Genomic DNA, 23871 nt, shown 5'->3' on the forward strand with positions numbered 1-23871 from the left:
AAAATTTCTTAGCATTGTCGAGTCAATTTTTAGAAACTCATTAGAAACACTGTGAGAAACAGTCTCTATATTATTTGGGGGTTGGATCATGTTCCCACAAAATTAGAGAAATGGCAGCTACTAAGGCTGCCTAGCCATATGCCAGGCACTTCAGATTTTCCAGATGTGGTGTGAGCTTTTTAGCTTCTGGGGTGCTGGTGGATGAGAAGCTGGACATGAGTTGGCAATGTGGGCTTGCAGCCCCAAAACCCAATTCTGCCCTGGGCTGCATCAAAAGCAGAGTGGTTAGCAGGGCAAGGGAGGTGATCTGTCCAGTGAGTTCACAGGAGGCCACAAGGATCATCGGAGGGCTGGGGCACCCCTACTGTGAAGACAGGCTGAGAGAATTGGGATTGTTCAGCCCTGAGCAAGGAGGCTCCAGTGAGACCTCACAGCACCTTCCTGTACCTAAAGGGCGCCTACAGGAAAGCTGGAGAGGCGTGTTTTACAAAGGCATGGCAGAATGGCTTTAAGCTGGAAAAGGTATATTTAGACTAGAAATTCTTCACTTGGGATGATGAGGCACTGGAGCAGGCTCCCCAGAGAAGTTATGAATGCCCATCTGTGGAGGAATTCACTGCCACGTTGGGTGGAGCTCTGAGCAGCCTGGTCTAGTGAAAGATGTCCCTGCCCATGGCAGAAGGGTTGGAACTAGACAATCTTTAAGGTTGCTTAAAACCCAAACCATTCTATGATTCTGTGTTAAGAAGTCCAGTATGAGGAGAGTTGGGCCTCTTAAAACCACCAGTTTTATTACCCACAAATGAAGTGGCTGCATTGAGAGTAAAAGAAAGATAATTTACCATATCTTCTTAATCTCTACTTCTGACTATATGAGATAGAGGTCAGGTGGATCAGTGAGCTGAAAGGCAATTCACAGCTTCTTTCATTTTGTGCTGTGGTGTGCATGTTTTCATGTGCAAATACTAACTTGAAATTCCTAAACTACATGGATGTAAAATGCAGAAAAATATATCTCTCAATATTTTACGTGCTGTGTGCTCAAATTGCACTTTCTGCTTCTAGGGTCTATGTTTTATTTGTCAGTCTGCCTTGCTGTTTTACATTTTCAACATGCAAGTGGAGTTGAACATGCAGAAATGGGCCACACTAAAAGCTAATGCAAATGTTAGCTGCTATCACGATCTCTCTGATGGTAGACTTACATTTGTCATTGTCACGCTCTAATACTAAATCCCAATTTAAGCTCTCTGTTTGTAAACCTTCTCATTGATGTTACATATATCCAGTGCCCCTTCCCTATCACATACAGTTGTGATATCAATAAAGATGAATGAACATGGTACTTGTGAGTGCCTCTCTTACCCTTGCTGTGATGTAATTGATAGTTTGAAAATTCAAGTCATTAAGCCCAGGTGCTTCTGTGTCACTGAATTAAGTACTGGAAATGTCCTGAATTGAATAGTTTCTCAATGGATATCAGGTGTTTGGTTGACTTAGCTGCAGATAGGTAAATACGGTGGTTCTCTTTGCTACTTTTCTGTACTTATATACATCAATAATGCTAGCCATATTCTTGCAGTTTATGGATAGTGGTTTCTAGATAAAATATATTTTTGTGACGAACATATTGGTTGTAAAATAGGTCATTAGATTCACTGAAGAAAATGCTAGTGCTATTGAGAGTTGGATACTTGATGTATAAGCAAAAAGAATTTGTTAAGAAAGAAATCAAATTACTTCTGGAGATGAAATAATAAAGACAGAAATTAAACCAGGCCTACTGAGCAAAGACTGGCCATTGGTTTACAGAATATTTTAAATGCAAATAGTGGAGTTTATACTTCAAGAAGATACTTCAAGTGGCAGCTTTTTAGAGGGCACCTTAAGCAACAGAGTGAAGGGTTTGGCCACAAGTGGAGTCTGAATTCAGAAAGGCTTCAACAGTTAAATAAACCATCACTTTTGATGGAAATTAGGAATCTTTTATGTATAAAGTGGCTCACAGAAATTTACCAGGCATCAAGTAAAAGTTCTGTTAGGGCTTTTTATTTTTCATTCTTTTTTTATCACATTTTTAAAGTGACTTACCTCCTTTCATTTTAATAACCATTTTTCATTTTAATTTTTCCCGTCTGGATAGGGGAAACTCTCTGAGAGAGTACTGTCTCATTTAGCAGAAATCTTGAGTGCCTCAGAGGTTACTCTCTCAGCTTTAATTCTGGTATTTCGTGGGAGATCAAAACATTTGTGCTGTGGTAGGCATGTTTTACTTAATGCTAAAATAGAGGAGTATCACATCAGTTTCTGTGTTGCAGCTAGTGATTCAACCTGTGTGTTTAAAATGCCAAAAACTTTCAGTCTTTGATTTCTTCTGCAAGGCCAGTCTGTGTCCTTCCTACACCTTTTTGCCTTCCCCCTGCCTAAAAGGCAGCTGACTTGTTAATGCTGGACATAGTGCAGTGTGGTCTAAATAGCATGGCCTAGAGCAATAACACAGTACAGATGTTGAAGAACAATAACGTCACGTTGTTTTATTTTCAGCCTTGATGTTTAGTCTTGAATCCTATTTTAGATGTTGACCTTGTCATGAATTCTGGAGAACCTCATTATCTTTCTCTTCTCCTTTTACTGGGAAAATGGTGCTTTGTTTGTGAATAGGTTGTAGACTATTAAGTGTTGATTCAGAAGGCCATTGAACGTGCCTCAGGAAGGATGTCAAGAAAGTGAAATTGGTGATTGTTAAAGCACACTGATACTGACTGCATCTTCAGTTTTCAGTAAGTTTGCTGGGAAATGTTCAGTAACATATGGGAAATGTTACACATTTGGACAAAAGTCCAATTGCAAGAATTTAGAAAGGAGTAAATGATTCATTAATTAATTTAAACATGTGGACTATGGTAATTTCACAGATATTGTAAAAATGTAAAATATGGCAAGATTTGCAGAAACTGTCTTTAATAGGTAAAAATTAGAAAAGTACTTGGGTTTACAGAGGATATTCTAGAGCTAGAAATGGGAATGAAGCTTTACTTGGGAGCAAAATTAGCTCAGTTGCTTATTTGAGCTTATTGCAGCTTTATTTGAAACCTGTAGTTAAGTCTTGTCTTTTATTCAGACGGTAGTAAGATAAACTGTAAGACTAACTTTTCTTTGGGGTTAGGAAAATAATACTGGGGATATGTTAATTTTTTTTTTTAAATTAATCTTTTTGTAACATAGTCCTTCATGAAACTGTGGAGCAGAATATATAAACTACTAATGTCATTAGAATAGGCCTGTATTAAATGTGGATAATTATTGTGACATGTACCATTGCCACTCCTAAATATTTCTTTTTTAAAATTTTTGTTAGGCCTAGTATTTTCTTCCTCATTTTACTTCTTTTATTTTGTCCTATTTGTTGAGGATCATATTTTAAAAGAGATCAAATGCATACAACAGAATTAAAAAAACCCAAAAGCAGATGTGAGCCTCTTTCAGTGCTGTAACTGATCGCTGGACTGTAGGAGAGCTTTGCTTGTTGGAAAACTAAGGAACTTTATTAAAATTTGAGAACAGATCAACAGCAAATTTTAACTGGTAAATATTTGCCTTATTCCTATTACTGACTCTTGTTCCCCTTACTTGCTGCCTTTTTGATTCTTGGTTGATTTTTTTTTTTTTTTGAAGACACTGGAACTGCCTGAAAAAATAGCATGTGAAAGAATATGTTTGGTTGAAGAACTCTGGGGGTTTTTTGTACCAAGTTTTGTTGTTCTTCAAACACTCTTCTCGTTGGTATTTTTTTTTATCTTGTCTATCCCCTGTGAGGTTACTGCAGAAGAAGGAGTCTCTTCTGGCAGGAGTTTGAGATGTTGTTGGTAAGCATCAGCATGTATTGCACAGAAGAGAACCGTTTGCCAGCACTGTCATTGGAGCAGTTGCTTCCTTCAGGAAGGCAAAGAGGAGCAAAGGGGTAACACAAAGTAAAGTTAAATCCGTCAGTAAATGGCCTCATGTTACTTCTGTGCCTCCAGTACTGTCCCAAGGAGTGCCATGCTCCATCACTGTGGGAAGCAGGCTTTTGTTTGGCCACGAGGATTTGTCTCCCAATGGTTTAGGATCCCAAGACCTGCTGTGGCACGGGGAGGATGCCAAGGAATGATGCCTTTGTGATAGATCTGAAGCTTCTTAGGTGCAATTCATCTGTCCAGCCATAGGTGTGTGGTGCCACTCCAGGTGCCTCACACCATCATCAGTAGCCACATGGAGCGAGCGGGCGTGACACAAGAACTGCCAGAGATCTGTGGCCTTCTGGAATGTCAGCTGGCCGCCAGACAGGGTGCCCAGGACTGTCTAAACTGGTTTTAGATGACTGTGCTTAGGCAAATGAATCCTGTCCTTTGTGTCAGGACAAACAGATTTGGACTGTATGGAATGCCTGATGTGTAAGGGATAAAGTTCTCACTAAAGCATGCGGGGCATTGGCTTGAAGTATGGATTAGAGGGATCAGCTAACTTGATGCATGTGTAGTGCTTGCGGCTTCATTTTCATGCTTGACAGAAGTTGTTGTAGGCCACACCAGTTCATCTGGAATTGAGCTAATGATCCAGTCCCAGATGTTCCAAGTAATTGATGCAGTCTATGTTTGTTAGTCACTGAAGGGAGACTGCCAGTGGGTGTCTTGGTAGGCACAGAAAGGGGAGGTGACTGGGAAATTTAGAGAGTTCATCTACTTGGGGTTTTTTGCTTAGGCAGGATTTTGCAGCCATCCTCATAAATATTTTATGATGTGAAAGAGGAAGTGTTAACAGTAGGTAAATAGTATTTGTTAGTAAAGCTTATAATGATCAGTTATTGAAGTAAAATTGATACAAATGTTTTGAGCAGTCAGTTTAAAAGCAGTTTTATTAAATAAGTAAATATTATGTATACTGTGTTCTCTAGTTTGACTCTTGTTAATCTACAGTAAAATGCTGCAAGTTGGTATTTACAACCCTAGTTGTGTTAGATATGTAAGATATTGCTACTGAAAACAGTATCCAGATTTGCCTTTATTGCTAGGTTTAGTTAAGTATTACTGCAGGGGATTCAGTTTTTTTGCCCTCATGGTGTCACTTGAGGATCTGCTTTAAGTCAGTTAACTTCTGATTTCCTACTGCTGAGTAGTGCAGGTAGAATATAGATCTATGTATTTGTACTGCTGTCTAGGTGATACTGTGTTTTATTTTTCTGTTATTGACTATGGCTTACAAAGTGTTACATAACAATGTCACACTAGTTATGCGAATCTTCAAACCAGCTAAGGTGGAGGCTTGAGTTGCAGTAACAATAAATGTATTCTAATGTAATCTTCTTTGAAAATGAATTTTTTTTTTTCTCTCTGGATATGAAAAACTTTAGATTTTCCTCTAGATTCTCCTGGTCATTGTATATATCTTTACATTCATTGGATACATAATTACCTTTACTGCTGTATAGGCAAATCACAGTAAGTAAATTGTTCTGGAGTTTAAAATATTGGGAGTACTAAAATGTTCTTTGAATATCAAGTTTCATCATAAACATTTATGCTTTGATCTCTCTGAATATTTCAGAAAACATACACTACATGTTTGTGATCTGGCCCCCAAGAGTAATGCTATAAGGAAGATGGCACATATATGTTGTTTAGTTTTAGTTCAAATGACGTAGTTTGTTTCTTAAGAATTTTAGTGTTTAATGCTCTGTGATAGTTCAAGTTTTGGTCTGTCTGCATGGATTTAATCTTCAAATAACTTTGGTAAATCATAAGGTCTGAAAGTGTGATCGACTTTGGGTTCTGATGTGTCCTGCAGGTTGGTTTGTTAGATCTTTTACTGGAAATATTTCTTAGACAACTCTTCAGAGATTGTGTAGAAATGCACAGCAGTTCATTGATAGCAGTTCACTTGGTGCACTGTACCTGCAGAGCATCCTTTATGGACAGATCTCTGCCCTCCATTAGGAAAGAAAATTTCTAATGGTCAGATTTTGAATCTTGAGTTCCTAGTTTTGTGAAGGTAAAAACAACCTTTTCTTGAATTTTTTCTTCCCCTGCCTTGAAGTTGCTTATCTGGAAGAGAGCTTGTACCAGAGTGAAAGCATTTGTTGCTCATCAGGCTTCTTCAGGAGCTTTTGGCAGTACAAGATTCCAGGCTCTTCTCTGTATGGTGTGCTTACCTCCAAAACTCCTTATGCACTGTGGTTTAAAATACTGCATATCAAGTACAAAAACATGTTGTGGGATTTAACTGAGGCTCAGTGTCTTTATTGTGTTTTGCCTTTAATATGTTCTGTGGGTTGCTAGCAATTCATACAGCTTTTTATTTTTACTACCTTGGAGGTTTGTTTTAAAAAACTATTTGGATAATACTTTCTCAGCTGTAAGGTCTATTTGCATACCTAAAATTTGATACTCTGAAAGTGTTAAAATGACCTATAATGAAAATTATCCAGTCATTTTAGAATGAAAAAAGTTTGCATCTATCAGATGGCTTTGTTTCAAAGTACCAGTTACATTTAGGCTTTTATGACTTCCATTGTAGAGGTATATTTTGTTTGTAGACTGCATAAAACTAACATCAGAGGCAGTTTGATACTGAAATACAGCGACACCCATGCTCTTTGTTGGCTGTCAGGAGCTCCATCCCTGCTTCCTTGGCCAGCCAAAGGCAAGTAGTAAAGCCAGATTGAGCAGAGCTGCTCCTTGATTATGCCCTGGGGACCAGCAGTTACAACTGGAGCTGGGCTTCTCCATGCTGAAGTACATGGAAATGCTTTTACAGGAGCTACCACCAAGTGGATCATTGCAGATGAGTGAGAGCACATGGAAGGTGCATTGTAGGGGAAGCAAGTACAATGCTCTGTTTTCATGAAGTGCTGTAAATACAGACTTCAGGTTTTGGATCTTCTTCAGTGTAAGACTGAAAATGGAATCTCCCTAAAGATCACTCAGGATTTTGATGGTAAATCCTAGGGAAATAAAAGTGTAAAGGCCTAAAAGGGTGGGGAAAACCTCTGGTTTCTTTAAAAGACAGTATGACATTTTCCTGCTTATGTTTATTTAAAAAATAAACAAATCCAGAACAAAAGAGGCTCAGCTGCATTATCACTTCAGTGTTAATGGAATTCAAACAGATCCTTTTCGGCCATTAATTTTACGTGCTTATGGTACTGTGCTGTTATTTTGGAACACTTCAAGTAACTGCACAGAAATTTTTAATTTATTTTAACATAAACCATGAAAAGTCTAGTTAAGAACACCCATGTATCAGTGGCTTAAATCAGTTCTGTGTATCTTAAAAAAATAGACGTTTATTTTAAAAAGATGAGTTCTGTGTGGACTGAAAAACTGTATAAAACTGTTTCATAGTGTAGATTTTTAATCCAGTGATAAGAATTGTTTAAATGTATGAAAAAATATTCTTTAGCTAGGCAAAGTAATTTGACAGTATTACCAAGAACATTATTTCATGTATCCTCTAATATACACAGCACATCAGTAGGTCGAAACATTTGCTTTTGCATTTTTTTTCTGGAATTCTATTTGCACATTTTAGGGTTGAGCAGTAACTTCTAAAATTACCCATTTTTGATAACTCCTTCATAATGAATTGTTTGGTAAAAATAAAATTATTTTGTCTGAGTCACTGGTTCTCAAAGTACACAGTTGTTTGGGGTTGTCTAGATTTTCTTGATTAGGAGATGTTGCATAAAAGAGCAAATGTTCTCTTTCTAGTTTTAGGATTGTATTGCAAATAACTTTATTGTTTCAAAGGCTTGTGCAATATTTGCATATCAGTGCTGCATTGTGTTGGGTAGTAGCATCAGTGTGTTGCTTATTTCTTCATCAGATTTGAAAGTGCAGCAACAGAACCATTTTTATTTGCCAAGTCTGTTTTCACTTTTAGTCTGTTTTCATGATTCCATACTCATGTGCCAGTGTTGATCTGATCATGCTGTTCAAAAATCTGCAAGATATTTCTAATTTAAAATTACCTGTAATGCTGCAGGTATCCTAGATACTAACCCTTGCCATTTACCCTTCTATGACAGTGTTTAAGTCATTTCACTTAATCTGGCCTTTGCGTTAGTGGTTCTCCTTGCTCGAAATCTTGATGTCTGGTTCTATTTAAGATAGTGAGAGTAAAAGCATCAGGATCAAAATGTATTCTGGCTCAGCCCGTATGCTGAGCGGGAGTGCTGTTTCCATGGCAACACACAGGACAGTGAGGGGGAAGGCTGATGCCTTTTCCTCCCATTCGGAGAGTTTACAGATCCAAACAATTACTCTTAGCAAGATTCACTTAAAAATCAGTGCTTATAGGAGAGGGGGAAATAATGTTAATGAAAATTGTTAATATGCATCCCTGTTCTTCTTGTGATGGTTTGTTTCTTTGATCATGGAGATTCATTAGTGCAAAACACAGCTTTTGGCAAATGCAAGAAAAATGTGCTAACTATAGCAGCAGTGATCTTGGACATGTTAAATGCAGGGTGCTCTGACGTTCGATGGTGCTGCCAGTGCTGCTGGACAGAACCTTGCTATACCCTTTAATGTAAGCTGCCTTCCTCTGGGCGGCTGCATTGTTAAATATAGTTGACATTTCCCTGGCAGCAAGTTCTGAATAAGCAAAGGGTAAACAGTTAACCATTCCAGAGATGATGAAGTTTTGCAATTAATTTTTTTTTTGTTGCTGTGTTTTTACAAATGGCAGGTTTTGGAGCAGGTTGTATGCTAAATTAGTCTTTCATTACTGTCGTGCAGCTGTGTCTCAGCCTCGCCCATTTTATTATCAGAACCATAGGCTGGATGTTTTCTGTCGTCAAGCTTATAGATAAATCTTTCTTCCCTAAGTGAGTGGGAAAAACATTATGTTCTACTGTTGGAATATGTTGGGGTTCTTTTAAGGCACAATATTTTGAATTGAGACTGTTTAGTCACTAGGCATGAATTTCTTTCATGATTAAAAATACACAAACCTGAAATTATAGGAAAGAGGAGTGCAAGCCCCGGAATATTGTCTGCCTGTCTAATTTTTTTAACGAAGGATTGGAATAGTGGCAAATACCATGTGTGGGAATGAATTTATTTGCATGGAGAATTTTCACCTTTTCCTCTGGCGTTGGCTCCCAGAAGATGATGTCACCTTGCAGCTCATTGGTTGTGCAGCACCTAGTGCAGGGAAGGGAGAGAAAGATGCCGGCACAAATCTCAGTGGTGGATCTAGGGTGTTTGCGAGCAGATTTTGATAGAATCTTTGATTAGTATTAAGAATTTACTGCATGTGGCCATGTGAGGTGCTGGGTCCGTCCTAGGGTGAGGGGATTGAAGAGCTATCAGAGGAATGAGGCGGCTGATCTGCAAGAGGATCTGTGATTGTAAGTTGAAAAATCTGGGTGGAAGGAAGGAGACAGGGAGTGCTAGTTAGACACATTGTGGGAGGATGTGTAGCAGAAAATGCATGCATGAGTGAAAGAAGGAAAAGAAGAAGTATTTTTCTTCGGTAGACTGGAATGATAAAAATTATATTAAGGGCTTTCTTTTTGGAAAAATATTAAGAAATGCTTTAAAAAATTCAGTCCATGCAAAGATATTTTACCTTTGTGGGAGTGGATGTGTAGGATTCATTTTTTATGCTCAGTTCTACTGTGGTTAATTATGAAGGTAAAATAATATTTTATAAGAATGTGAAATGTGGAAAATGCTGTTTATCTTTCATTGTCATTTTATTCCTAGATCAGAGACAAGACAAACCGATAAATACTTGTTTTTATTTATGCATTTTGTGAATTTCTGTGAAATGTGAAGGAAAATAGTTTTTGTTAGGAAATGAAAATACACCCATTCTAATAGCTCTATTTTTATTTAACATATCTTTTTCTAGACAAAAGCTTTGATGATGAAGAGTCAGTGGATGGAAATAGGCCATCATCTGCTGCTTCAGCCTTCAAGGTTCCAGCACCTAAAAAGCCAGGAAATCCTTCAAACAGTGCAAGAAAGCCAGGATCAGCTGGTGGGCCTAAGGTTGGAGGTAATGTAAAGCTATTCAGATTCTAATCAGTGTTCCCAGAAACCTTGCCAGAGAGGCACAAAACAGAGAACTTTGGAAGGTGATGTTTAATTCATGACTGCAGTATTTTTGCAGAGCTGAGAACAGTGAGGGACCCTGTTTTATATAATTATTCATCTGTAAAGGTGTGTGTATATCTGTCTATTTTTGTGAGTGTACACTGAGCTTATAAAGGTCTCTCATATTATAAATAAAATTAATGTCTGGAGATAGCATTTATGTTGGTGAAAGGAAAAAAATATATATACATATACATGTATGGGTGTTTCTGCTGGAATCCACACTGCACTTATTGTATACATAAATATCCTGTGAAATTTTGGAGAAGGTCTGTATAGATTAAATTTTTACTGTAGGTCTGCGCTGTTTCACGTGGCTAGAAAGGATTAGCCATTGCCCAGAGCCCTCATCAGAGGTGTATGTTACACCTGGATTACTCCTATTATTATTCTTTTAACTGTCAGTATTGTGAAATTGGTTGTGAAAGATAAAAAATGAGGGCTGAAACCCTTGGCAGGATTTTTTTGCATGGTATGGCTTTAATGCAGTGTATGAGGAATGCTTAGTAATTATGATCTTAGAACAGGGAAATCCGCATTTTTTTAGGGCGGGGGTAGTCTAACAAAAGCCACTGTTTATTTTAAAGAAGTGGCTGCCTTTTTGATGGTTCATGTACATATTCAGAAAAAAATCCCACATAATTCTGTGGAAATACACCGTGCTTCAGGTACAGGGTTTTTATGAATAAGTGATTCTTTTAGTAAGGGGTTTTTGTAAGAGCAATTTTTCCATTTTCCTGTTCATGTTATCTCATATGTGATCTGCAAAGCAAATATAAAATTTGGAAGAAGATATACATGGCAAACAAACTGCCTTAAGTATTTTCACATTACTAAGATACAGCTGATGTTTTGGAAATTTATTGGTTTTCAATAGTGATCTTAAGAATTCCTAATAAATTGAAAAGATCTCCATAGGGCTGGATCAACACTGTCATAGTGTAACTGAGAATTGATAGGAATATATATCAGAGTAGTATCAGAAAATACCACCTAAAAGACTCCATAAAAGAAATTCTCATTGATATTTATTATTGTTGTTATTATTGCACATACCAAGAGTTACAAATGAGTAAATATAAATCAATAACTAATCTCTTTAACCTGAAGCATGGTATTTTTTGCATGCAAGACTAACATACATAACACCAGAAATGAATGCTTAGGATTCCTCTTTATTTCAAGATGGGGTTTTAATACTATTTTACTAAATATAGATGGTTCTTAATGTATTTTTTTACATGTAGGCTTTCACTTTACATGCTCTGCAGTAAAAACATGGAGATACAAGGTGAAGGGAGATAAGAACAGAACAACCACTCACTGATTTTTCAATTTATCTGAAAATACAGTAGTAAAGCAGATTAAAACCCCAAAAATTAGTACATTGTGTTTTCTCTTTTTCCTATATTGCCAAACTTAAAAAAAAATTAATATTAAGCATGCTAAAACCAGACTACTTTGGTCATTCCTTGCTTTATGCCATCTCCTTTCAACTGAGGAAAATATTGGGGTGTGTTTACATACCCATCTATTTCCCTTCTTTTTTCATTCTGTAGGATGTCTGTGGTCAGAATTTTAATACAGTATTTACAAATCCTTATCTCCTAACCTAATCATGAACATTAGTGTAGATGCCAAATGTATTTCTTAAACAATAAGGTCATAGTCTCTTCCAGAAGTGAGGAGTTTCCTGTAATAATATTCATATGAACAATGACACTAGGTCAGACTAGAGGCCTGGGCAATCCACTGTCCCATCTGAGAGTGGTCAGAAACAACTGCTAGAAGAGGAGAAGTGTCTAGAGGCACAATGTCATTATGGGACAAAATGCTGGTTGTAGGAGGCTTTATTCCACAGAGAATCATGGTCTTTGATGAGCCCAGTTAGGGCATCCTGTTCTGTTTATCTGGAGACTTCCTGGATCTTTATGGCTACAACAAAACCTTGATGCTTTTTCACATCCAGTTTCTGTAGGATCTATTTTGCAGGTGCCTAAAGGACACCTAAGATTTTTCTCCAGCCTCAAAATTGCCATCTCCATGGAGTACATTTATAGTTCTGGAAGTTGTTTGCTCTTGCTGATGTAGTAAGAATCTGCTGTATCCTACAGTCCCAAATCCATGTGCTACCACTGCATTCCAAGTCAGTAGTCAGTGGGTGTGCCATGTTTTGCCTTTTCCTCATGAGCACTGGATGGGTATTTCAGGCTTTCACTGCTCCCCTCATGCTTCTGCCACCTGTTGGTCCTGCTTGTCCCTTTTCTCTGACTCTCAAATATCCATTAATCCATATTCAGAAGTTGCAGTTCAGCCTTGGAGGAAGAACTAGGAGCAGCTCCTTTAACTGTGTTGCTTTTTATTTCCCTTCCACAAAAATCTCCAAAGTCATGTAAGTGACCTGCAGTTGAAGCAAGGTTTTATTGCAGTTTCTCATCTTCAGCCTTCTGTGACCAGGCAGAATTCAGTGCAGATAGAAAATGTATTTAGCAGAGGCTGAGATTACTGCAAGTGCCATTCATTTAAACTGCCTTTTATATTTTAAAGGATCCCAGAGATCCTTTTCATAGAGTGTTGCTTGACAAAGATGTATTTTCCTATGAGTTGTAGGTGGCAAAGTACAGGGTTTTTTTCCCTGGGTCCAGAAAGGGTTTGAGGCTACCCTGTCTTGAGGCTAAGAAAATTGAACTCCTTAGCCATGCCTCTGGCTTTCTTACCTGCTGACACCTGCTGAATTATACCTCAGATGCCTGTGTGCTTGGCTTTTCATTATATACATCATGGAGATGGTTCTTAAGGAAGAAATGGGTGCCCTGATATGCTGTTCAAGTGAAAGGATGCACCTGTTAAAAAGAAAAAAAAATTCACACAGTTTTGGGTATTTTCCTTTTAATGTAGGAAATGTACTTTGGTGGCACTGGAAGTGCAGCATCATTGTCCAGGAAGACAGGTAAAACAGGTGTTATATGAGCAATAGCAGTGTCCTACTCAGCCTGCAATTCTCTCTCCTTGTTCTAGGAATGACTGTGCCAGACCTTCTCCTATTGGCAGTTGAGATGGGAAGGGTTGTAGAACTTGTGGATTTGCTGACAGGCATGATCAAGCCTACCGAAGACAACTTGCTAAAAAGTACCAGATCAGGCAGCCACAGTGGTTTCCTTCTCTGGGAATAGAGAATCCAGCAGGCTGTTTCTCTTCCGGCTTTGCTGCTTGGAGATGTTCAGACACTGAGCTTCTTGTTAGTGATGAATGACAAGTGATAGGTCTTCCACTTAATGGGACAGTGCTTTGTTTGGCATATTTCTTATTCCATGGTCGATACACTTTGCTAAGTTAGACCTTTGCCAGCAAGCACACAGCTGATCTACTTCTGATACACTTGCTCTCAGCACTTCATTCAGGTGGTTGTGCCTCTTTGCTCTATAGCCTTCTTATTACTGAGGATGTGCACTCTGTGTTCTGCCCTTGCAGAAATTGGATACTCAGGGGCTTTTTCTTGGCAGTATGGCTCAAACAGCTTTTTAATTATAAGGGACACCATAATTTACAGTAGAAAAGGATTTGAATTCATGTCAGCCAAATGAGCTATATTCCTCTCCCTGTGCTGTTCAAGATCTCTTATAGGTCTTTGGCAAGTTCTCTTGCAAATGTGAAAGCCCTCTTCCAAGTCTTCTAGGGAATTGCCTGCTTGTATACCATTTGGAAGCTTTATGTAATGTAAGTGTTAGTAGGAAACTTCAGGCTGCCTTAACCGGAAGTCTGGCATCCTCTCTTTTCCCAGTATGTCAGTTTAGGTCAGTAGTCATCAAAATGGATTATAAATGTAGAGATGATGATTCTTCAAGAGAGCCATTTGGCCTTTGGAAGGAATGCTTGCTGATGAAATATAATTATGACAGAACTTCTTGTTAACTTTCTTCTGAATTTTTTTTTACAAAACTCTCTGTGGGGCTGGAGCATTAGTTTTAGTGTTGTAATTTGAAACAAGGTGAACTGCATACTTTTTACAGCGTTTTCAGCATGAAGATGCTGCATGGTGTATTTTTATCTGTATTTCCTTGGGGGTTTTTTAATCTTTAGTACATTGGTGGTCTGGCAATATTATGTATTGGTTATTGTTTTACACTGACGATATTGTTACACTTTTTGACATATCTAATGTATCTGTAGAAATCAAGTAACTGGAAAACCTGGTTGAACCAGGTGAACAATTTGGCAATAAAAGGCTGTGAGAACTATAGTAACACCATACATGAAGGAACTGTAGAAAGCTGTTCCCAGCTTTAGGAAATTTTAAGTTAGGTTTTTCTATCTGTCATTATGTTTTTTCCCCCTTCTCAATGAGACATACATGGCTTTGTTAAAAAGTATTAAAATGGTGCTTATTTGCTTTCTTGGGCTTGATTCCTAACAGAAGACATTTTGAAACCTTTAGAGGCTTTAGTAGGACAAAATTTAAATGAAAAGGCCCTGCATAAAATAAGTGTGAGACTGAAAGATAGGTGAAATCTCAGCCAGTTGAAGTTAACCTCATTAGAACCAGATGTTTTAGTTAAGAAACATTTGTGTTAGAAGGGCTTCAGTAATTGTGGAACAGTAAATACACAAGGTTAGTGAATGAACTTGAAAGAAGATAGACTCATGCTCACTGTATTGATTCTCCAGACTCAAGAGAATTCTATATTCACTTGTACAAAAACCAAAAGAATTCATCATAATCAATGCCCACAAGGGTATTTTTAAAATTTTTGAATTCTGAAGTTCATGAATGTCTCCTCTGTTGTTCTTGTTAGCCCTCATTAAGTGATTTACAAAGTGCTCTATTTATTGAGTGAAATAAACCAGGATTTTTTGGTTTTCCTTGTTCTACCCAGTCCTTTGTATGACGTGAAGCTGCTCTGAGGTAATATTAGTCAGCAAAGCACCCCGACATTCTGTGGCACTTTGTTTCCTTTTTGATTTCCATGTGGTAGTGAAATTCAAGGATTTTTCTTCAACATCCCAGCTAAAAAGTCTTTTTGTCATTCTGAGCAGCCTTAGAGTTTAGCCTTGGGTATCAGAGTCTGAATCAGAGAATTTGTTAGAGAATGCCTGTTTGCTTCCTTTTCCCCACAGTTAATGTCAATTAACTTCCATCCCAAGAGATCCTTGCCCATGGAATTTTTGGGTTGCAATCCTATGGTCATGAACTGCAGCTATTTTAACCTAATCCAGAGTTCAGGGAGGTAGGAGGACTTTCAGCTTTCTGTGTTCTCTGAGAGTTACTGGATTTTGTTGTTGTTTATTCCCCTGTATGGCACTTGAGGTTAGGGATCCCTTCCATATGATCAGTGCTTTGTTCTCCTTGGACCATTATAAATGGTTGTGCAATCACTGTGGTTTCCATTCCTGTAGCAAATACCTTCCCTTTGCAACTCTCTTCTGCAGGGGGATTGAAAAATCCACCTTAATAAGGAATCTGAATAAAAACAAACATGATAAATTATGAATATATATATGTATACACACCTATATGTACACCTTAAAAAAATGTGTAAGTGTCCATAACACTGTTCATTAGTCTCTCTCTTTTCTGTGTGTCACGCAAGTGATGGTTCATACTACCCTGTTTTTCACTAAATTTCTAGAAGATTCAGTTAAATTGTACAATTCGTTATGTTGGTATAAACATGGTATTATATCAGACAGTCTTTTCTCAAAAGGGTCATAGTCTGGAATTTAGCTTGTAAACGGATAAAATGGGGAGAGAGTACCAGTGGAGCACGAAAGAAGAGGTCTGGAGATAAAAGCACCCCACAAGATGTAGCCCAGCCTGCATGAGACATCTGTGCCCGGGATTCTGGTCCCAGACATCTTAGTGGCAATTATGGTTGTACCAGACAGTGATGAGAATAAGGAAGACAACCCAGCCCTTGTTTAGCTGCTGACACGGAGTACTGATTATTTGAAGCAGTAGGAAGGGGAAGCAATTTGTTTGCATTTCCATGTGTGTTAATCTAGAAGGGAAAAAAAAAGGAGGGAGGAGGAAGATGGACTAAAATCAGCTGACCCTGCCACTTGGAGTCCTTATGGACTGCGACTGTATTGAAGAGTAAGCAAAGCCCAACCATTCCAAAACGTTCCTGCATTGCTGCTTTGTGGAGTAGCAGGTGTGATTCCTCTTCATTGGGTGGTGTGTTGGTGTGAGGGAGAAGGGTCTTAAGAATCCTGTTTCATTTCTTTTGACAAGGTATGTGCTTTCAAACAGAGAAGCAGGGAATGGAAATTATTTTTGTAATGTAATTATTTGCACCTGTGTTGGAAATTATTTTTTGGAACGTACAAATTAATTTTTTTACAGTATAAGAGAAAAAAACCCACTTCAAAGTCAAGTTACTTCGACCTTCTGTCTTGCCCTAGTGAACTTCTAGAAGATGAAAATGTATTATCTAGAACATGTAAAAATGGTAATTGTGTAGTTTGTGGTGACAGGTGATGTGGATTGTTAATAAAATGTCTGTTTAAATTGTTCCAGAGTGGAATACACAAATGGGCACTGACAACAGTAATGAAAATTCTGTATTACTGAAACTATTATGTCACAGTGTCACAAATCATTCTGTTTTGGCATCAGAATTACAGATGATACAAATCAATTGTTTGTGTTCCTGCTTGTGCTCAGTAATTTCTCTAATGTAAAATAATTAGTGCAATTTTCCCCATTCAAATGTAAAACTAGGATCACATTAAAGTAAACTGTAAATAGGTTATTAGGAAGTTACATTAAAAACTGAAAATAAGACTAATGCTATCATGTTCATAAAATTAGCATAAATTCCAAACTCACCTGTTGAAACTGAACAAATGGACCAGGGTCACAAATGTATGTCCTTTTAATTATTTATGAAAACTGAGTGTGGGTAGAGAAAAGAAATACATGAGTGCTTTGAAAGATTACCATGGGAGGGTGAACATTGAGCATGAGTTGAAAGATGACTGCATGAGCTTCCAGTTGAGTAGAAACCAATATTAATCAATTTGAGATAAGCCTAAAAAGTCAGGCATCTCTGTTTGTGCTGCTCGTGGAACTGCTTGTCTTCTTCCACATCCAGGCCTTGGTCTTACCTAATATATGCTGTCTAAACTTTAGCAGTATAGCACTGTTATTTTCCTTGTTTTACAATATTCTTATTTACTGTGTGCTTGGTAAATGTTTATTAATTGAATTGATCGCCACAGCATGTCTGGGGGGAGCTAGTATTATTAATCTTTTATACCTGTGAAACTGTGTACAAAGGAATTGGGGCTAAACTTGTTGAAACTATGCATTCAGTGTTAAGAATCAGCTTCAGACATTACTGACTTAAGTTTCTTGAAGCATATATTCAATATGTTATATTATATGTTATATTCATATAACATATACATAATTCCAAAGGAATTTGCATGCTCAAGAGCAGCTTCAAATTTTACTGTATGCATTCTGGTGCTGTCATCTTCAGTCCACCTAAGAATTATTTTGTGCTTCCTCTTAGTGCAGGAGTCCTGTATTTGTACCTGATTAACATGTCACACCTCAAAGCTTGAGATGTGCTAATCTAATAGTTGAAAACCTGGCACCACTTTCTTCCTTCTAAGTGCAGCTCACTCCTAATTTCTGTTTGTCCCTCCTGCTCCTGTTCTCTCATGGGGTGTATAATTGTATGGAGAGATCTGCTTAGCATCTCAGCCCTCAGAGACAGCACACTCACTTGGGTGGAAACTTGTGTTCATGAGCAATGTCTCTGGCATGTAGGAGGAATGTTCTAATGGAACAGGCGCAGTACACGTGGGCTGTCTTGGGAAGTTCTCTAGCTGTGTCTGCCAAATTTCTAACATAGGCAGATAAAATAAGGAATACAAGGTATTGTAAAGGTATTTCTAGATACTGTGCTGTTTTGTTCAGTTTATGCTGCTGTTTGAGTTTGAATGGCTTTCTGGGTGCCTCAGGGATGATAACTTTGGGCATTGGAGGAAGTGGGGTGGACAAGTCAGTACAGAGTGAATGTCAGTCACCGGGGCTGAACATGACAGAATTCATCTGTCAGTTTCCTTAAAGTGGGCTTTCTAGTGAATGCTTTTCTATTCTGCTTAGTCACTCAAATTGTTTTTTAAGCTGGTTAAAAACAACAGGAAGGCTTTGCCAATGGAGATGCTGGCTGGGTGGGGGGAGAGGTTCGTTAGGGTTTAGTATTGTATCTGATGATTTAAAAACATTTTTCTGAAATTCATTTCAAAAACTCTGGTAGCTTGTGTTGGTGCAACTGAATGGGTTTGCTGATACAAGTTGCCTGCCTGGGGGTCTTAGTCAAAGGCAGCTCAGCTTCAGTCAGAGGCATTTTAGGCTAAGTTACTGAATCGTGAACTGCAGGGGCCCATGAGACTGGTACAGGTTCCTTTTGCTGTTCTCTCACTCTCCTGTTTCCCTATATGCAGGTAATAACTACCATAAGACAAATGTGTTGAGCAACCCAGTAAGTTAATCTCCCAATGAAGTTCTATTGTGAGGTTTCTCTGGTAGACAAGGTGTGTGCTTGCAAAAGTAAGTTTATAATAACAGAGAGGCTTTGAGAATGGGGAGTTATTGTTTGCAGATGCAGTTGCTGTTTTCTCAGGAAATGGACACAATGCAGCTGAAATTCAGTTGATGAAAACTTCTATCTAAGCTAGGATCTCTGCAGCTCTTCATAGTTTGGTCTTCCCCAAAGCTTTATTGGCAGAGTTATGGCAGCTAACAGCATGATCTGTTTCTTAACTTGCATAGCAAAGCCAGTAAGTGATGCTGACAGTACAAGTTACTTAATTTTATCTTACCACTTAATTTTATCTAAGTTGGTCTAATTATATCCATCCTATAGGATTTACCAGTGTAATTATCTGAAACTATGGTTCTTGTCTAAAAAAGAAAAAAAAAATCTTGTCTAATGTTGATCCAGGTGGTTTTTTCTTAAGCAATTGCTGCTTCTCTGTTGCTCTCAAATGTTTTCCTAACTTAAGCAAGCAAGATGAAAGCATCTATATACTGAGTGATTCTCAAACACCCACCTTTGTGCTTCATGGAGATACTTGAGAGTGAAGAACACTTACTTGCTAGTTTTATGGGAGGTTTTATTTAAATTTGTCAGTTGAAATTCACAGCTCAGTTTTTCAAACATGGGAATAAGAACATTTAGAATGTTAGAATCTGTTAATACAGCAAGGTCTCTATGCAGAGTATATCAAATAGCTTTAGATAACTCAGTAGTTTAAAACCTGAAGGGAATTTTCAAAACTTCTCAGTCTCCAGCCAATTTTCTGAACATTTGGTTCCTGTTTTACAGAACGAGACTTATGAAAAGATGCTATTCTAGACAATTTTTGTAATCTTATGATACCTGGAAAGATAGAGTCCTTACTGAGTTACTGAGATTGAGATCGGTCTGTACAGGAGGGTAGTACCAGAGTCACACTTGCTATCTCAGAGGTTGTAATTCAGATCACGAACCACTGGAAATTTCCTTCCCTGGCCCCCAACAGATACCACTTTCAAAGTAAATAATAAGGCCTGACCCAAGGATAAACAAGTAGATTTTGCAAAGACTGAGAGCTATAGGAGATTCAGAAAAAATCCCAGTTACAGAGACTAACAGACAACAGAATGTACATTCAAAGAATTAAATGTGACCTTTGCAACATCTGCCCACTATGGCTGGGAATAGAATGTGGTTATTATTCCAAGTACCATGCTGAAGAAACAATTAGGTTTTGTGTCTTCATCATTGATAGGGTTGTTGTCATCTATTATTTATAGCTTGTGTGTGTGTGTGCATTGGCTTGTTTGTTTATCTTTGGTATCAGCACTTTCCTTAGATCCACTCCACTCCATGTCTTGTGAGAGAGGCTGTCCATTTTGCCATGTAGCTTGTGCAGTTGTCCTTCCTTGAGTTCATTTTGTTTAGGTATTGCTCTATTCCCCTCAGCCTATACTTAGACTTTCAGCAGCTGTACTTCTTTAAGCTGCCTAGGCTAGTTTCCTTCCCTGTCTTCTCTAACTCATTTGTGTCCTGAGTCAGCCTGAGTTGTGCTGCCTTGGTGTTTGTATGGCCCCACAGTGAGGCAGACTAGGGAACTTGCTCAGTGAAACTATTCATCTTGGCCAATATTTTATTCTTGGTTTAGCCCCTCCCTTGTGTGACTTAGTGCTCCGCTGTACCAGTGCTAGAATGAGAGAGGTCAGTAGGAGTGAGTGGGAGTTGCCAGTTAACCTATTATATGAAAAGCTGAGTAAGTACTTGAGCTTATCCTGGCCATTTATCCCACGCAGAGCTGAAGCTGCTGTCTGTTCCTAATTTACAGCTGATTGTTTATTAACCTACAAGGCCAGAAGGGTAACAGTAGTTTTTCCTTTCAGTCCAGAATGAACTGCATCTTTTGCTTCAGTACCTGATAGATAAGAAATGAAGTTTTTGAATTAGCTGGGACAAAGGCATAACATTTTATTGTCTTTCAGGAAAAAAAAAATGTACTCCCCATCATTTTACTGTAGATATCTTCTTAAGTAAGATAGTTATTGCCTACAGTTAGAGATTTCTGAGGGATAAAAGACATCTGAATATCCCTTTCAGAGTTTACCAATGTTAAATTGTGATGCATGTTGTATCAGAAAATAGTTAATTTTTTTAGGGAAACGTTTTGAAAAAAGGGTTTAGGAACAAAAGTGAAACAGAGTTTCAGAGTATTTGGTACTCCTAAGTTTCTACTCCTGAAATTCCCTTTTTTCACAGGGAAATTTTTTGTTGTGAAATTTTTGTCAAAAGACTTATGAAAGTAGAAAAAAAAAAGAATTTTACTTACAAAGGCCTGCTACCAAATAAAAATGGAGTAAATTTTTTTTTTGTACTTCTAGGCCAGCACTTGTGTACTTTATTTAACAGTTCAGCATGCTTTGAATAAGCAGTTCTCTTTTTCAAAACAGGAATACAATGTTTTGTCATCCCATGATGTACAGATTTGTAGATAATACTGGGGAGAGCATCAAGGCAGTAGAGCAAGTGAATATTCCAAAGCTGTGATATATTGGAAGTATTTCAAGTGTTTTAGTCTGAAGAGGGGAAGAACTCAACCACAGGAATTAACTCCTGGGTGAAAAAATTGATTTCACAAAAGGCTGGGTAATTCCCTTGCTTGCATACAATACCCTTTCTGGTGTTGAGTTATTCTCAGTGCTGAACTCAGCCTTATGACTGGAATAAACCTTCTTCCAAAAAAAGACTCCTAGGGCCTTGCAAAGTGTTAGAAACCTTTACGTTTAACTTATGAAAGTGTCATCTCTGTTAGCAGTCTGCAGGAAGTGAGGGATTTTTGTTTTGCCTCTATTTCCAGACTCACTGAACTTCAGTTTAAAAACAAAACAAACCTGAAGAGGCCTACACAAAAAAGAGAAACCTGTCAAAGCTCCCCACCACTCCACTATAAAACCAAGAAGGGGCTTCAGGTGCTGTGATATGCTTCCATTTCAAGTCTGTCTGTTTTGTATATTCTCACCGGCTTCCTGAAGTGGAACTGAGGCTTCTAGGGCTCTCTAACTGGAAGGCTTGTCTAACTGCCAGTTCTGTCTAACTGGAAGGCTTGAAGGATAAGAAAAAGTAAAGGTTAGGAATGAAAACTAAAAAACAATGTAGATAAATGTCTCGTGTGTATTTTTATTCCTCTCCATGAGAGAATTTTTTCTTCTGGGTTTCAGCTGAAAAAAAGCTCAGTTGGATTCAAGTCCAACAACAGGGTAATATAATTACCCAGCTGATGAGGCTCTGAATTTTAGCTGTGTGCTGAGCACTTAAAGATGTTAAAAATGCAGTGGGGTTAAAGCCCCCTAGAATTGTTTATAGTGTTCTTGCCTTTAGGAATGCAGTAGCTGAACTTGTCCCTATTTGGTCAGAGGACTGTGTGTTCCGTGGGGAGCCTTGAACATGCACTGTTCGGTGGAAGGAATTAATACTAGAGAGACATATAAGAAATTTGTAATCACAAGCTTGGTCTGAGAAGGTAAGGAACAAAACAGCTTGTATGTGTGCTCTGTCAGATACGTCCGTTTGGGGTCTGGAGGCAGCACTACTGTCTGAATTGAGAATTTAGTAAAGCTCTGGTGTTGCTTTTGTGGAGGACAGTCAAGCCTTACAAAAGCATGAGAGATCCTTTGAAGGCATCTGCATGTGTATGACTGCTATGTATCTTGTTAGCACAGTAAAATACTTTCTCCTGAATTGGGAAAGAGCAGGTGGAGTTCTGTCATTTTTTGATTGTCTCTACAGAAACAGTGACTTGGTAAACAGAATTGGTAAAAATACTTGGAGAGATTGGAAGGGGAAGGGAAAAATTGAGCAGTAGATTTCCTCTTTAGGCAGTGTAGACTTGTGACTTCTATACTATATGAAGGGAAGTTACTTCATACTTTGTTCTGGTATGCACATGCCATCGTGCAGTTGAAGAGAAAGATCAGTGAAATAGAAATGAAATGTGGTTTACAGATAAGTTTGAACCGCATAATTTTTTTTTTACCAATCAACGAGGTAATGGAACAACTTTTGAGAGTATTAAGTTAAAAAAAATTGTTTTTTATATGTGAGTTAATTGTTGAAACTCAGGAAGATGGAAAGTTCTCTGTGTCTGTCCTATGTCAAATGGTTTTTAAATAATAGTCTGTCCCTCCTCTTTCTCTTTTTAAAGTAAAAAATTCTCATTCCTTGGATAAAGGATTTTCCCTTACTGCTCAGGATGAATTACCAAATGATGTTTAGGGGCTAGAAGTACCTGTCATGTAACACATGCTGTTTCCTAATTTTAAAAGTGATACTTTAGGGCAGACTGAAGGTGACAGCTTCTACTTACTTAGCAAGGGCAACTTCATCTTTTTTTAATCTTTAGGGTGTACAGCAGTGAACTAGAAATACTTGAAACCCAAACAGTTTTCTATATTTTTGTGTTTATGGCCTATATGTGTCAATTTGTAATGCTTCTGTAGTTTATTCCCTAGGAAAAAAAAAAATTAGGTAAGTAAAGGATGGGAATGCAAAGTACTTTTTTCCCCTGTGTTAGCATAGGTGTTTGTGTATTTTTGTAACTGAATAATAATGCTTTTTATAACCTTACTTACTTAATAGAACTTTTATAACCTTACTTTTCTATTTACTTTTCTAAAGTAGGTATTGTATATTGACTGTTTTGCTTCTATGAGACTTTCTTAAATGTCAGAGTATTTGTGGACAAACAAATGAGGTTATAATCTGAGCATCTAAGTAGCTGTTTGTACCACCTACTTTAACCTGGTGCCTCTGGGCCAAATTACTTCTTTCAAGATGTCTCTCCACAAAATTCTGCTCTGACAAGGATAGTCTCCCTTTGAAGAGCTGTACAAGTTTGTGTGGCAGAAGGGTGTTCTGGTTGTAAATGAATCTTTCTTCATTTTTTTTAGCTGGTCACATAGTCATTAACTTTATGGAAGGGTCTGTTCCCTCTACTCTGGAAGAAGAAGAAATAGGTGGTTATAATTTCTTTTTTCTCTTCCGTCTGCCACCGGTAATTGTGACAGATGGTGTTGGAGATACACACGTTGAAATGTATTGTATACAGCATCTCTTTACAGCATCCCTGAGCTAAGGCACTCAAAATCTGTTAGATATTCCTATATCATACTGCAGGTACTGTGTCCAGATTCTGTGGTTTTACACTAATGAGC

The 23871-nt window shown here is 37.9% G+C and overlaps 1 protein-coding gene across 50 annotated transcripts in view; it reads left to right on the top strand.

Annotated features, from left to right (window-relative positions):
• The window catches only part of CLASP2 (cytoplasmic linker associated protein 2), a 143961-nt gene that overhangs the window by 46652 nt on the left and 73438 nt on the right, over window positions 1–23871 (top strand). For 42 of the 50 annotated variants that reach the window (XM_064419082.1, XM_064419152.1, XM_064419091.1 and 39 more), the window contains one exon: window positions 9895–10041. In XM_064419082.1, coding sequence (XP_064275152.1) covers window positions 9895–10041 — 147 coding nt within the window. Of the gene's footprint in view, window positions 1–9180; window positions 9389–9894; window positions 10042–23871 lie in introns of those variants that run through there. The other 8 variants (XM_064419309.1, XM_064419311.1, XM_064419316.1 and 5 more) reach the window with 1 other exon arrangement.

The sequence above is a fragment of the Passer domesticus genome, chromosome 1 (assembly GCF_036417665.1).
Source record: "Passer domesticus isolate bPasDom1 chromosome 1, bPasDom1.hap1, whole genome shotgun sequence".
NCBI lineage: Eukaryota > Metazoa > Chordata > Aves > Passeriformes > Passeridae > Passer > Passer domesticus.